This window comes from Eumetopias jubatus, unplaced genomic scaffold, assembly GCF_037043125.1.
Source record: "Eumetopias jubatus isolate StellerSeaLion01/CBP00866 unplaced genomic scaffold, mEumJub1_p1.0 scaffold_7, whole genome shotgun sequence".
Classification (NCBI taxonomy): Eukaryota; Metazoa; Chordata; class Mammalia; order Carnivora; family Otariidae; genus Eumetopias; species Eumetopias jubatus.
The window spans coordinates 13358309-13372879 of NW_028274813.1; the positions used below are offsets into that span (position 1 = coordinate 13358309).

General features: G+C 45.8%; 1 protein-coding gene across 4 annotated transcripts in view; it reads left to right on the forward strand.

The window, feature by feature from the left end:
• Positions 1 to 14571, forward strand: part of TTC7B (tetratricopeptide repeat domain 7B) — a 248846-nt gene that overhangs the window by 145810 nt on the left and 88465 nt on the right. For all 4 annotated transcript variants that reach the window (XM_028098223.2, XM_028098234.2, XM_028098245.2 and 1 more), the window contains 3 exons: positions 1718 to 1775; positions 8879 to 8951; positions 11635 to 11795. In XM_028098223.2, the coding sequence (XP_027954024.1) occupies positions 1718 to 1775; positions 8879 to 8951; positions 11635 to 11795 (292 nt within the window). The remainder of the gene's footprint in view (positions 1 to 1717; positions 1776 to 8878; positions 8952 to 11634; positions 11796 to 14571) is intronic.

The window sequence follows — 14571 nt, forward strand, 5'->3', positions numbered from 1 at the left end:
CTTAGGCACAGGAATGTGGATGAGTTTAGGGCCAGCCTCCTCCAGGAAGCTTCCCTTGATTGCTTAGGATGCCCCCTTCTCTGTCAGTACATTTTAATTCACAGATATATACACATGCAGTGCGGCAGCTTACCAAACACTCATGCGGTCGCATGCATTTTGGATGTACATAGAACTTGGGGACTCTGGCTATTTTTTAAAAATCTTGATTATGTTTTGTATCCTTAATGAAGTTTTCAATTATATTTGCAGGAAGTATAAATTAATAAATTATTTTCCTGAACTCTTAATATTTCTTTTAACATTTTATTGTTAAATATAATACAAATGTAAAAAAATTTTTTCAAAAACCAGCGTATAATTAATGAATTATTAATTATTAATCTGTGTAATCACGACGCTGCTCAGGAGGTAGAACCTTGCCAGCCTCCTGGGGAACTTTTCATGGGCCTCCTCCCCATCACAGGCCCCCTGAAGAGAAAACACTCACTGACTTTTATAGTATTCGCTTTCTTTTTCTTTTTTTATAGTTTTGCTATAGTTTATTTTACAGATTACCCCAAAGCCTTCTCTCCTCTGCCGTAAAATAGCAGAGACCTTAGAAAAGTTTTGCATTATCAATTGGATTTTCAGTAATGGCTTTTTTGGCTAATTTTTCCTGCACACATGATAAGCTACACCCCCCAGCACCTTGTTTTAACTATAGTAGACTTTCAGTGAAGTGTGAATGTAATGCCATATATTTATCCAGATAGATTCCTAGTTCGGGTCCTACCCCTCATGAGCCCTGTAGCTTTGGGACAGTTGCTTGACCTTGTTGATCCTCCTCTTGCATTCATGGTTCAGTTGGGTCACCTGAGGTTCCCTCTAGCTTAGTCACTGTTGTTCTGAGTTCGCTGTGGTTACAGCCACATCTGTCTCTGGGACGGCCTTCCTCCTTTCCCAGTGGAATGGCCCCACGGGGATGTTCGATAGGGCCTCTCCAGTTCCACCTGCGAGCAGTTCTTCCAGGACTTTTGCTCTTGCCCCAGTAAAAAGTACCTTCGTAGTTCCCCTGACAGACCCGAAGGGCACCATTTCTCACATACTCTCTACAGGGGACTTGTGGGCTCACAGCAAGATGGCCTCACACTTTTCAGCTGATTTTTTAGTATCAGTGTTGAGGGTTTGCCTGGTCTCTCCCTTGTGTTTACATCAAGGTATTAAAGGTCCTGGCCGTTGTCCAGTGTGACCTGAACAGGCCTTTTATGGCATCAAGCTAGTTCCCTTGGCCCAGTATCCTAGCTGCTCAGTGCCAGAAGGAACTCTGAAGGCTGTCTCTAGTCAACACCATTGGTACTGGAATCTCTTCCCGTACCACCCAGTAGAGGCAGTCCTCACCCAGAAGCCACATGCCTGCGCTTGAGAGAGCAGGTGTGCTCCTCTCTGGAGTTCCCAACTGGTCTTCTGACAGCAGCCCCCGGTGCCTCGGGCATCATGGTGCCCGGCCAACTCATACTCTCCTCCCCGGCATGGCTCTGCAGTGGTGCCCACTGAGTGCGCGTGTCCGGGGTTGGCCTGGGCTTCATTGCCCGGTGCTTGGAGAAGACTGGGCACGCAGGCGCCAGAAACATGTTGCTTTTGATCCAGTTGAATGTATAGGTTTTATGATGAGCTTTGTATTTGTCAAAAGCTCCCTGATCTTCCATGCCACTGACTAATTGAACCCTTTTCTTAGCTTCTTTGCGAGGGATGCAGGAGGTCCTACAGAGAAAGGCGCTTCTTGCATTTCAGAGGTGAGTGGGAGTTCATCTTTTCACTCGGCTGTGCATAATGACACCAAAGTATGATAAGTATAAAAAGAAGAGATATTTATAAAGATTATGTAAACAGTGTTTTCCCCCTGGGAGTCTTTCATCTTGTGCACTGAACATAGAGTATCAAAACTTGCTGCCTGACTTGTTGCCATGTAATCGGCACCCTTACTCTGTTTATCCATTTGGGTACGTGTTGTTCATTCCTAATAAAATGATTTCAGCTCTAAGAAGATGGATACTCTGGATGTCTAGGGAGGTGATTCCTTTTATTAAAAGCAATTGTCATCCTCTAGAAGAGAGATCATTCTTTTCTAGCCTTTTTTTTTTTTTACATGTCATGCTGCAGATTTTTATATGACGAAATGAAAAAAGCCAGACTTCAGGACAGTTTCCAAAATGCTATGTTACTGGTTTCTAAAATACTGGTTAATGGCAGGTCAGCAAGTCTCGGGACCCTGCACCCTCGCCGCGCTCCATAAACCTTGTGATTGTCTCCATCATTATGATTTTCATGAAATTAGGAGAATGCCTTATAATTAGAGAGTGCTTGAGAGCTCTTTCCTATCCCTTCTTGAGCCTGATCCTCATGCCAGTTAACACAGACGGAACAAGCCGTGCGTCTTCTGCAGGTAAGGGACCGAGATGCACAGGAGGGTAAAAGAGCTGCCAGAGTCGCCAAGCTATTGAAGTCAAGACAGAATCACGGTCTCCTGACTCCCACTCAGCTTTCCTTGTCCCTGCTATACCACGTCACTCTAATTTTGTTTCTTACCGCAGGTGTAATAAAGCACCCCCAACGAGTCATTGCCTGAAAGCATAGCCCCATGATGTCAAATCTTGAATCGGTATTGATCCTGCCACCTTGAATACATTTGAGTCACATTGACTTCTTGGAATTGTATTAAAACTTAGTTACTTACCTGAAAATTTCATGAGGACCTCTCAATACCTAATAAACTTCATTCAATTCCTTTTCTTCGAAAAGGCACCTGGGGTTGCCTGCAGATTTGTCACTGTGCACACGTCCCTTTTTTCATGAAATCATTATCACTTCGCTTCAGTGACTGGGGGACTCTTGTCTCGTTTCATTTTGTTTCCTAGCAGACTTGATGATGGCTTCTTCACTTTGCCAGTCCCAGACCAGCTAATGGCACAAAGTACCAGTTGACATCAGCCAACAGACCTCCTCTCTCTGTGCTAAGCTTTTGTTAATGTTCTTCAGCATGGAGTGTGGAAGCATTTCCATTTCAAATGATTTGGAGTTTTATGTCTTCTAGTCCTAGTTTGTCAAACCCACACATGGATGCCTCCGAAAGCGGTCATCACATCTGTTTCACTTTCCTTAAATCAGCACATCTTACCAGCTCTCTAAAAACAGCCATGGTGGTGGTCTGCCTTGAGCTGCCAGAATTCGTAACTTCATGTTATATAACAGCCATTCCATTGGCCTGAAATTCCTTTCTGTTCCTTTTTTTACTTAGGTTTCAATTCAGAGAGATTTTTTTAAAAATATTAGTTCATGGGAATAAAGAGTAATAAAATCCTGCTAACCTACACGATTATCTTGGGGAAGGCTAACCTAAATTAGTATTTGTGTGAAATAAATAATATTTTTCAAAGGAATAAAATTATTTTGTTTTTGAGTACATTCATTAACTGGAACTATTCTAGTACATTGTAGACTTAAATCTATAAGGGAATGATTTGAAGTAAATAAGAATGATTTGTATTACTTCTTAAATGTAAGTGGCTATTTAAAAACCACTTGGCTGAGAAGTACTTATTTGCTGTGTGTTGTAAATCTTCTCCCCACAGTTCTACTGTTAAGGCTACTATCGTTTGACAATTTTTTGTTTAAAGAGAACGCAGTATAACTCAAAAAAGATGGGGTCGGGGCTCCTGGCTGGCTCAGTCTGTGGAACATGTGACTCTTGATCTCGGAGCCCCACATTGGGCATGGAGCCTACTTTAAAAAAGGAAATGGATGGAGTTATAGTTATAGCACGTGAAAATTAACTCTTAATTATAACCACAGTCAGAACTCAGAAAGATTTGCTCTCTAGTGGATTCGAAGAGGCAATTTTTGAAGACATCCCAGTTGCATGACTACATCTTAATCCTGAGACCCTCAGCTGTTTGCTGACTCATACACTCAGCCCAAGCAACTGAACCAACTCATTTGCTTGGTACAGAAGTATCATGAAGAAAAACAATGCTGTCTTCAGAGCTTTCTGAAGATGCACAACTGATCTGAGTGCCTACTTCTAGGGGCTCTCACATCCTCCAGAGAAAAGCAAGCCTGAAAAGAGTCGAGAGCATGTTTCAGCAACTTGACCCCCCATGTGCAGAAATCTGGGCTCCTCCACAAGGAATAGGTGACATGGTGTCATTCGTTTGCCATACAAAGTGGACACAGGGTATCCAATCTCACTCTTTTTTCCTCTCCTCTTCTGAGCTTGAGTTTAAGTTAACGTGGTGTGTTTTGTGGGCATAGAGTGACCAACCATCCCGGTTTGCCAGGAACTGGGCAGTTTCCCAGAATGTGGGACTTTCCATGCTAAAACCAGGACAATCCTAGGCAAACTGGGACAAGTTGGTCATCCTATGTGTGTAACTAAGGGGAGGCTCCTGAGTAATAGCTTTCATCAGGTTTGTGTATTTTTTTTTTTCTTAATAACACACTGATCTCATGCCCACTAGAATCAGGACTAAAGGGACCTCAAAAACTGACTAAACAAGATAGCAGGGTGATATGATAGGGAGTCCAGGCCTCTGGATTTCATTTCTGGCTTTACCTCTTTTGCTGGATGCTCTTAGACAGGATGTTTAATAGTAGATGCTTTATAAACTGTAGTTATTATTGTTACAAGGTATGTGTCTTATGGACCAGGTTCAAATTGGCCAGCCTTCTCTATATTCTTGGTTCAGCTCTAGAGGATGTTGGAACCAGAGTCTAGGGAAGCACTGGAGTGACCTCAGTGCATTCTGAGTTTTGCAGAATGGGAGGTGGTCTGGGAGGCCCATGCATGCTTTTCAGTAACAGCCTGGCATACCTCTCTCAGGGCATGCTCCCACTGCACTGTAATGATCACTTTGGGTCTCCCCCTCTGTGAGGTAGGGAGGAGCTCCTGAAGGAAGGACACTTGTATTATTCATCTCCAGCCTTCCCGAGTGGCTAGAACAGGTCCTGGCTTCACAGTACGTACTGTATAATGTGGATGGTTGGATGGATGGGTGGGTGAATGCATGACTAGGGTGGATGGATGGGTGGATGGATGGTTGGGTGGATGAGTGGATAAAGAGGTGTGGATGAGTGGATAGATGGGTAAGTGGATGGATGGATGAGTGGATGGATAGGTGGATGGATGGATGGATGGATGAGTGAGTGGATGGATGGATGGATGGATGGATGAGTGGATGGATGGATGGGTGGATGAGTGGATGGATGGGTGGATGAGTGGATGGATGGATGGATGAGTGGATGGATGGGTGGATGGATGGATGGATGAGTGGATGGATGGATGAGTGGATGGATGGATGGATGAGTGGATGGATGGATGGATGAGTGGATGGATGGGTGGATGAGTGGATGGATGGATGGATGGATGGATAGGTGGATGAGTGGATGGATGAGTGGATGGATGGATGGATGAGTGGATGGATGGGTGGATGAGTGGATGGATGGATGGATGGATGGATAGGTGGATGAGTGGATGGATGAGTGGATGGATGGATGGATGGATGGATGGATGGATGGGTGGATGAGTGGATGGATGGATGGATGGATGGGTGGATGAGTGGATGGATGGATGGATGGATAGGTGGATGAGTGGATGGATGGATGGATGAGTGGATGGGTGGATGGATGGATAGGTGGATGAGTGGATGGATGGATGGATGGATGGATGGATAGGTGGATGGGTGGATGGATGAGTGGATGGATGGATGGATGAGTGGATGGATGGATGGATGGATGGATAGGTGGATGAGTGGATGGATGGATGGATGGATGAGTGGGTGGATGAGTGGATGGATGGATGGATGGATGAGTGGATGGATGGGTGGATGGATGGATGGATGGATGGATGAGTGGATGGATGGGTGGATGAGTGGATGGATGGATGGATGGATGAGTGGATGGATGGATGGATGGATGAGTGGATGGATGGTTAGGTGGATGAGTGGATGGATGGATGGATGGATGAGTGGATGGATGGGTGGATGAGTGGATGGATGGATGAGTGGATGGATAGATGGGTGGATGAGTGGATGGATAGGTGGATGAGTAGATGGATGGATGGGTGACTAGGGCAGATGGATGGATGAGTGGATGGATGAATACATGAATGGATGGGCAGATGGATGGAGGTGACAGACGACAGATAAGTGGACAGATGGTTAGATGGATGGAGGGACAGATGGATGGATGGGTGACTTGGGTAGATGGATGAATAGATGAGTAGGTGAATGGATAGATGGGCAACATCAGTGAGTCAGCAGTCTAATATTTCTTCCTTTCCTTATGGAAGAGAAATTGACTTAATGGATATGGAGGTGCTTTGACAAGAGAAGTGCTCTGTGAGTGTCCCTGTGGTGACATTTTTGGGTCTCTGGGTTTCTCTTAGCAGCCTCACCAGCTACTCACTGTGTGGGAATGGGATTTATGAGCCTGCTTCAAATCCATGTGCAGAGGGGCATCTGGGTGCCTCAGTTGGTTAAACGTCCAACTCTTGATCTCAGCTCAGGTCTTGATCCCAGGGTCATGAGTTCAAGTTCCACGTGGGGCTCCGTGCTGGGTGTGTAGCCTACATTAAAAAAAAAAAAAAATCCATGTGCAGAGTCCAGCAGGCTTGCAGTTTTCAAGATCACTAATGTCCTTCCTCTTGCCTGCATCAACTTGCTGATTTCTGCTGAGCGGGTTTTCTGGGGCATGGCTTTGCCACAGGAAGCATGGCTCCTGAAGCTGTTCTGCCTGACTGAAGCAAGTTTTCTGGAGTCTACATGAGCTCATCACTGTGCACTTTTTCTTGCTTTCTTGGGCATTCTCCTTATCTCTTTGTTGCTCTCATAGGCTAAAGTGGTCAGTTTAATTCATTAGCCGAATTATTGAAGTGAAAGTTTTCAAATGTGTATGTTTAAGTTGTGTCTCCTTAGAAACAGGACAGTTGGATATCCAGTTGGCAATTCTTCAGAGTTTGTCCTGACGCACCCCAGAAATGCTGAGATTTCTATCACTTCTGGTTTGTTCCTGTCACAGTCAGTGCTGTGGCTAGCAGTTAATCATTATTTGATGAGGCCAGGGTGAGCCCTTTGGTCAGGACTACCTTCACCTACTTCCTGAACTCTCCAGGCCATTGCCAGCTTCTCTCTTGGTTGGTGTTGGGCAGAGGCAGCCATGATTTGATTTAACTTCATTTATGACAACTCTAAACTGGGCTGAGAAAATTATAGCTCTGAGGAATATTTTTTTTTTTTTGAGGGTGTAGAAACCTGGCTTTATCAATTGTGAAAGAAGATAAGATAAATAATGCTAAATAATTCAGAGTCTCTTCATAATTAATTTTGTATTCATTTTCCCTGAGTATTGGGAGAGACAGAAACCATGACATTCCAATCTCACTTTTTATGAACACGGAAGAAAAAAAAATTCTTTGATGTACAAATTCATGGAAAACCAATACTTGTAAAATAATAAAAACCGGAGGCCACAGAGCAGACCTCCGGTAGGAATAAGACATTTAAAAGGGCAACACAGGCAACTACTCAGTTGCCACCTCTTAAACTAAGGCTGTGTCCTGAGGCAAGGTCATTACTGAGGTCTCCCCAGGAATGGGAGTTTAGGGGCTTTGCTATTGAGATTAACAAAAGGACAGACCCTCCCCACCCACCCCCCCACCCACCCCCACCCCCGCCACTACCACCACCAGCTTTTCCCCACGCCCACCCTGGAGCTACCACATTTGCCTAAACAAGGCCCTAATTGTTGGACTTGGCGTATTTTCTGGATGCCAAATACCTGGAAGGCTTTTGAGCCTTTTTCTCCACAGCAGGATGGATGGTTTCAGTAAAAGGCCTTATTACTACAGAAAACCATCGTTGGCATGTTTGATGCAGTTGAATCCATAATGATTTGGCTTCCTTTGTTATCTCGATTTGTTTTCTGCTGGTAGAAGATCCTCCTTTAATCATCGAGTGTTGACAGAAGAGCGTGAAGGGTTGTTTACCGTCTGTCCCCCCCATTTGTAATTAGTCTGCCCCAAAGTGCCTTTTAAAGAAAGCAAAAGTTCGTTTTTCTCTTCCTCCCCGATTGTTAGACAGAATTATGTCTTGCACATAGTCACATTTTGAGTTACTCTTGGTGAAATACAGTTGACTTCCACATAAAAGCAAGAATGACTATGTTTGCCATCAAGTAGGAGGCCAGTACAGCCTTTCCCCATCCACTGTCTGAGGCCAGTTAATAAAAACAAGCCTAGCATCCGGCCACAGAGCCCTGCATGTCCCAGTTACACAGACGACATTAGTAAACTGCATGGAACTTAGTAAAAGCTTCAAAAGACTGAACGAGAACCCTTCTTTTCTTCCCATGGTTCAACAAAAACCAAAACCTCATTTTACAAGCAAAGCCAGGTCTTTGATTTTCATATAGTTTCTCTGAAATCCAGAAATTTGGATGAAGTAGCATTAAGGCCAAGCCAAAACTTAACCAAAGCAGCCGTCGCCTTGCCAAGGACACTCATAACCTCCCTGTGTCCCAGCATGACACGTGGGCCTCTCCTGCTCAGCCCAAGGGGAGGCGCCTGTGGATTCTTCACCTCGGGCTCCTCCTCAGAGCCAAGGATCGTGGGCTGCTATTTCAGATGCCAGAGAAAACACAGAGCATGCTCCTGTTTCATACCTGCACACAGTCATAAGAGGGAACATGCATTACCCTTGTTAGTGGACCAAAGAGAAGAGTTTAAATGAGACATTACGTAGTCAAATATGTGGCTTTGGTGTAAAACTGCAAATGTGAATACTCGTTGACTAGGAAAGGTAAAATGGCCTCTCTCGTGTACTAATGGCCACCAATACTTTTTCAGGGCCCACAGCCTGTCACCTACAGATCACCAAGCAGCTTTCTACCTGGCTCTGCAGCTTGCCATCTCCAGACAGGTCAGTTTCTCTCATGTTCCCTAAACTTGGTGCACGCTCTGTCTCCATGCAATTCCTTCAGCGCCTCTGTGTGAGGCAGTAGCTTGTCTTCTCTCATTCACCTGAGACGGACCTGGAGCCGGGGTCTCTTCTGAGGGGATGGTGACTCCTCCCAGCACGGCCACCGGTGTTTTGGTCAGTTTGAGCCTCTGCTGGGAAGATACCGGTGTCCCAGGTTCTGCTTTAGGAGATTAAGTCCACAGATCTGGAGGGTTCAGAGGGCAGCATGGGATGCAGCACATGGCATATGCCCGGAGCCCAGGAGTCCCCAAAGAGCCTTTGTCCCTTACTGGCGGGCCCAGTGCTGAGCTGCATGGTAGGGAATGAGCCTCTGGTTGTCATAAGGAAGATGCCAGCAGGCAGGGGTGAGAGGTACCCGCTTCCTTTATAACATGTAGGAGATAGGGACCATCTCTCCTTCAAATATGGGACTCAGCAGCGTTCTCCTTGCTGGAGAGGCAAGCTCTGCTGGCCTTCATCTTCCCAATGGCAGCTTCCAGAAGCTGCCTTTGCCATTCTCATCCCCTTCCAGCTGCTCGGAGGCTCTGGCCGCATGCCTGCCTGACCACCAGGTGCAAGACACTGGTGGTAACCCCAGCACAGTCCTGAGTGCTGACTGCGGGTGAAGCAAAGATCAGCCCCTGAGACATGCCATTCCCCGGGCAGGCCCGGGCTGTAGGTATGTCTCTGACTCCCCGCAGGCCTGGGAATGGCGTGGAGGAGTGACTTCCAGTGGTGACCCGGGGCCTGAGGAAACCAAGATGCATCCTCTGTACAGGCCCTGTGGCCTGGCATGGTGGGGCTCACAGCTGGACCAACGGGGAGCTGCTGCTGCAACAGCTCTGCACTGGTCCCCCCTCCCCGGGAGCTTCTCTCACCTTCTTCGCAAAGCCTTCTTCGTGCGGCGGCCTGCCCTTCTTCCTCCTGCTCAGCTCTCCTGTTCAGGATCTGTCTTCCTCCCTAGACTTTAGGTTCCACGAGGGCAGAGGCTCTTGTCCATCATCCTCATCGCTTTACCCCGGCAGCTGGAACACTGCTCGACAGGTGTTAGGCATTGGGTAATGCTCGTTCAATGAAGGAACTAGCTCGGAATTCCTTCAAGTCAGCTAGCCCTTAAGGAGGGCTGGTCACCCCTGCAAATCAACACCATGAGTATACCTGCCTTTCCACCCTCCTTGTAGCAGCAGGCTGAGTGCCGTTCGTTCACAGAGTGGGTGGTTGCCCCGAGGAGAGGATAAGTGAATGGGGCCTTATGGGTGCTGCCACCATCTTGGTGGGCCCAGAGCATAAGGCCCACACTCTGTGGGACTGTGTCCCTGCTGGGCCGGGGCCCTCTTACCTTCAGAACCAGTGCCGTTTGAGCAGGAGAGGACAGGAGCGGAATCAGAAGATCTAGCGGCCACTCTTGTCCCAGTCACTCAAAAGCTAGATGGACATGCTCAAGCCTGTCACCCCCCCGGGACTCGGCTTCCTCCCTATAAAGGAAGGGCTGGGCTGGACGAACCCTCTCCCGGCTGTGACCCCCCTGATGCTGTGGCTCAGTGGCAGAAAGCCTCCGTAGCCAGCAGTTAGAACTTAAATCCGTCAAAAATAGGATTTCAGAGAGGAAAACGAATAGGTTTGGGAAGTCGTGGCTTCTTGCTAACAGAGTGAGGTTCCTGACGGCTGAGAAGAGGTAGGAGAGCGGAGGAAAGATCCAACGTGGGGACTGGGTTTGGGGGCTGGAGACAGGAAGGAGTCCCTGGGGTGGCTGTGTAAGAATGCTCCGAGCTCTATTTCGAAATCCAGCGTCAGGTTCTAATTCTCCCTGGTCACTGTTAAACCTGCATGGCGTCTCGGGATCCATCATGTATGCATTTTATCAACCCTGGTGCCTGGATGATTTTGAAGAAAGTCTTGAACAGCTCTTGCATTTTAAAGGTTAAGGTTGTCTCTGCTCCTGTTTGAATTTGGATACATCTGTCTTGTATGTGGCATTGCAATTTGTTTCTTGGATGGCATTATTTTGGGTTGTAGTTTGGAAAGGTGTGGGGTTTTGTTTGTTTGTTTGCATATTTCCTTGATGTCTAATGGAGTGTCCGGGACGAAGGAACTTTGGAGAGACTCACAGGTGTCTGATCGTTTGGAAAGCTCTGTTTACGGTTTTGTAACTTACTGTGTACTTTGGTTCGGTAGTACCTTAAACAATGAGAACAGTTCAGCTCAGGCAGTTTAATTCCACTAAGAACCTCTGGCAAGTTGCATGTGTCTCCATTGAGAGTGAAAGTATCTTGGGCACAATCAAGAGTGCATCAGTTTTGTGGAAAAGAGAAATTGTGTTTTAGGGAGAAACAAAAGATTTGGTATTGGCAGTCTTACAGAGAGAAACAGAGCCTCTTGCATCACTCCGTGGGTCACACTATCGCTTGAAGAGGACATCTGTTTGCATGTCTGTGGTTAATATCCTGGGGCTGTCACAAAGATTAGGATCTGAATGTGGCACAGGGTGAAATGACTTTTGATATTTACAGAGAATCAGTTAGTTATTGAAGTGGTAGCTTCTCTCATGTGTGCGCGCGCACGCGCACACACACACACACACACACACACACACACACACGCACATGCGCGTTTTAAAATTCTTTTTGATTTTGTTTTAAACCAGATCCCAGAGGCTCTGGGGTACGTCCGCCAAGCTCTTCAACTTCAAGGTGATGACGCCAACTCCCTGCACCTCCTTGCCCTCTTACTCTCTGCACAAAAGCATTACCACGATGCTCTGAATATCATTGACATGGCCCTCAGTGAATATCCGGAGAATTTTATGTAAGTGCTCCTACTCAGAAAGCTACTCACTTTTACTCCTCCCCCTTCCTTCATTCTACTTTAAGTCCTTCACAGATATCCTGAGGATAAAGAGTACAAACTTGCCTTATTCTTGTTTTTGCATGATATTTGGAAACAAACATAGCCTGTCGGGTCACCCTTATTAAGTTAAAAATACCTTATTGCGTCTTTCCCAATGTGTACCCTTGGTGCACACTACAGATGGAATTTAGATGGATGGTGGATGAACATTTTTACTGTAATAGTTTTACATTTTTAAATGTACATTAGAAAAAAAATATACCTGCGTATCAAAGTGTGATTTGACAGAAATTATTGGTCAGAGGGAGACGACAGGTGTTTTTAAATGAGTTGTCTTAAAGTCAATTCGAAGAAAAACATTTTCCTATTTTGTTGGCGATTTCCACCAAGGTGCCTGACCTCTTTGTGCCTTGGTTCGTTCTCTAGGAACTAGAACTCCTTAAATAAATCAGTTCATCTCTGTACCTAAGAATTGCCCTTATAAGCTGCCGTAGGCATGAAAGCTTATCTTCCCAACATTCCTCCAAATCCCTGAATCCAGGCCTGTCGGGGAGGCTTTGGGAGAAGGACATTGTCGTGTGGGCGTCTCAGTTCCCATTTTATTCGCAGTGGAGTAGCCTGGTAACCAGGACACAGTGGCCAGAAACAGTAAACACTGTGCAGGCTGACAGCTTCTAATTGTCTAAGTGGCAGGGTCCGAGGTGGCGCGGGGGCGGTGTGGGGCGGGGGGGGGAGGGGAAGGATGGAGTGTGGGCAGGGGTTCAGAACAGCTCTCTTCACTTTGGGAAATCAGCGCCTTTGGCTTTATTTCTCTGCCTCATCACCTCACTGTTTTTAATCAGTGTGTTTCAGCAGCTCTCCTTAGAAAATTGGTTCACCCATTTCCATTACAAACATTTCTTTGTCTTCAAATGAAAAGGGCACTTCTGTTCTCCCCATCGAGAAGATTCTCATTATCATCCAGGAAACCTCTGACTAGAGATTTCTTTTGTCGGTTCAGCTATTTGTGCCAAGTGCATTAAAGAGCTTTGCTGCATGTTTTACTTCGCGCAGCCTCACACTTGCTCTGTTACACACCGAGTGTACTTCTGGGCTTCATCCAAAGCTGGTTAGCCCGTGGAATCTTCAAGCAGTCAAAGCACTTTACAGAGGACTCGGTCCTTTACCCATCAGCAAAGTACCTGATGCAATTGAATTCTGTTTCTCTCATCAATATTTATAAAGCAGCATCCCCTGCCTCCTACCCCCAACACCTTCATTAGACCTTAGATTCCAGCATGTGTCTCCTGTGTAGACAGCCCAGGGTGTCATCGTAGAGGAGGGCTTATTAAACTAATAGCCACGCCACGCAGTGAGCAGTAAACAGTGGTGGCTAATATGGTAATGCTTCCAAGTGACAGCAGCTGACAGTCTTTTCAAGTAGAATAAGTAAGGAACAGCAGTAGAGATATTTGAGGAATGCGAGCCTGTTATTTTAATGTTAAGCTGTAAGCTCAAAAAAAGCAAAGCATATGGCAGCAGGTCTGAGAGCAGCCGATGACTTGTTTGCTTTTTAAATATTTGTATTTCTTCCTATGTGATGGGAAACTTCTTCCCAAGAATACTTTATTAAAAGTTGGGGCCAGATGTAGTTGGTGGATCCCGTGGTTTCTTTCCAAACCCGGGGTAAAACATTTCAACACCAACCTAAACAAGATGATGTGGGCACCTGTCCCGAATGTTGAGCAGTAGTATCTGTTTGTTTGTGACAGGCTTGTCTCCCGCAGAACCAGAGACTCTCGGAAGCCTGGGAGTGCCTGTTTCTTGCGTCCCATCAGCCAGACGCAGATTGAGGACATGGCTAATGTTTCCTCCATACCTGCCAGATGGAGGGGAGGGCCCTTGCCACAGTCGGGCTGAGGCCTGTTTAACTGTTGGGTAGTTCAACTGTTGAACAGAGAATTGATTTAGCTGGCCTGATGCCGAGAATCATAGACCCATTGGTTCCTGTTAGGTTCCCTCAAGGGAACTTTTATCATTTCCTGGTGACAGTGAGGATAATACTTGAGAGACCGGCTGCCCCTCCAAGGACATTGAGCTGTCTGAGCTAGAGCATCTAAGGCATTTATAATGGTAATCACTCAGTAGTTGGTAGGAATTCATATTATCAGGATGACTAGTACTTCTCCAGTGTTCTCAAATGCGATATTTTAAATCCTTTAAAATTGTTGTTATTAGATATTGAGCAAAAGCCAAAGGATACTTATTAAATATATTTAAAATAATAATACGACTAACACATACACCCGCTTCTTAGTTTAAGAAAAAGAAGATTAATATTGCCTATGAATTTCCCGTGTGCTCCCGTGTCTCCTATCCCCTTAACCTCTCTAACATCTCCGAACATTAACCACATCGTGAATTCTAGGCGGGGCATTCCCCTGTGTTTCTATACCATAGATGTTTGCACTCCCAACTAATAAAAATTTCTAGTTTTGATTATTTAAAAATTTTTAATGGAATTGTACTGAATATATCCTTACACTGCTTGCTTTTGTTGCTTAACATTACTAGGTTCCGGAGGTTCATCCTTATTGCACGCAGCAGCAATGTATTCCTTTACACTGATACATAGTATTTTATTATATAAATATACCACGGTGTGTTTTTCCAGGCTGTTGGAAATGGATATACAGGTTGTTTGCAGTCTTCAGCTGTTAGGAGCAGAGCTGCTGTAGATATTCTTGTACGGGTC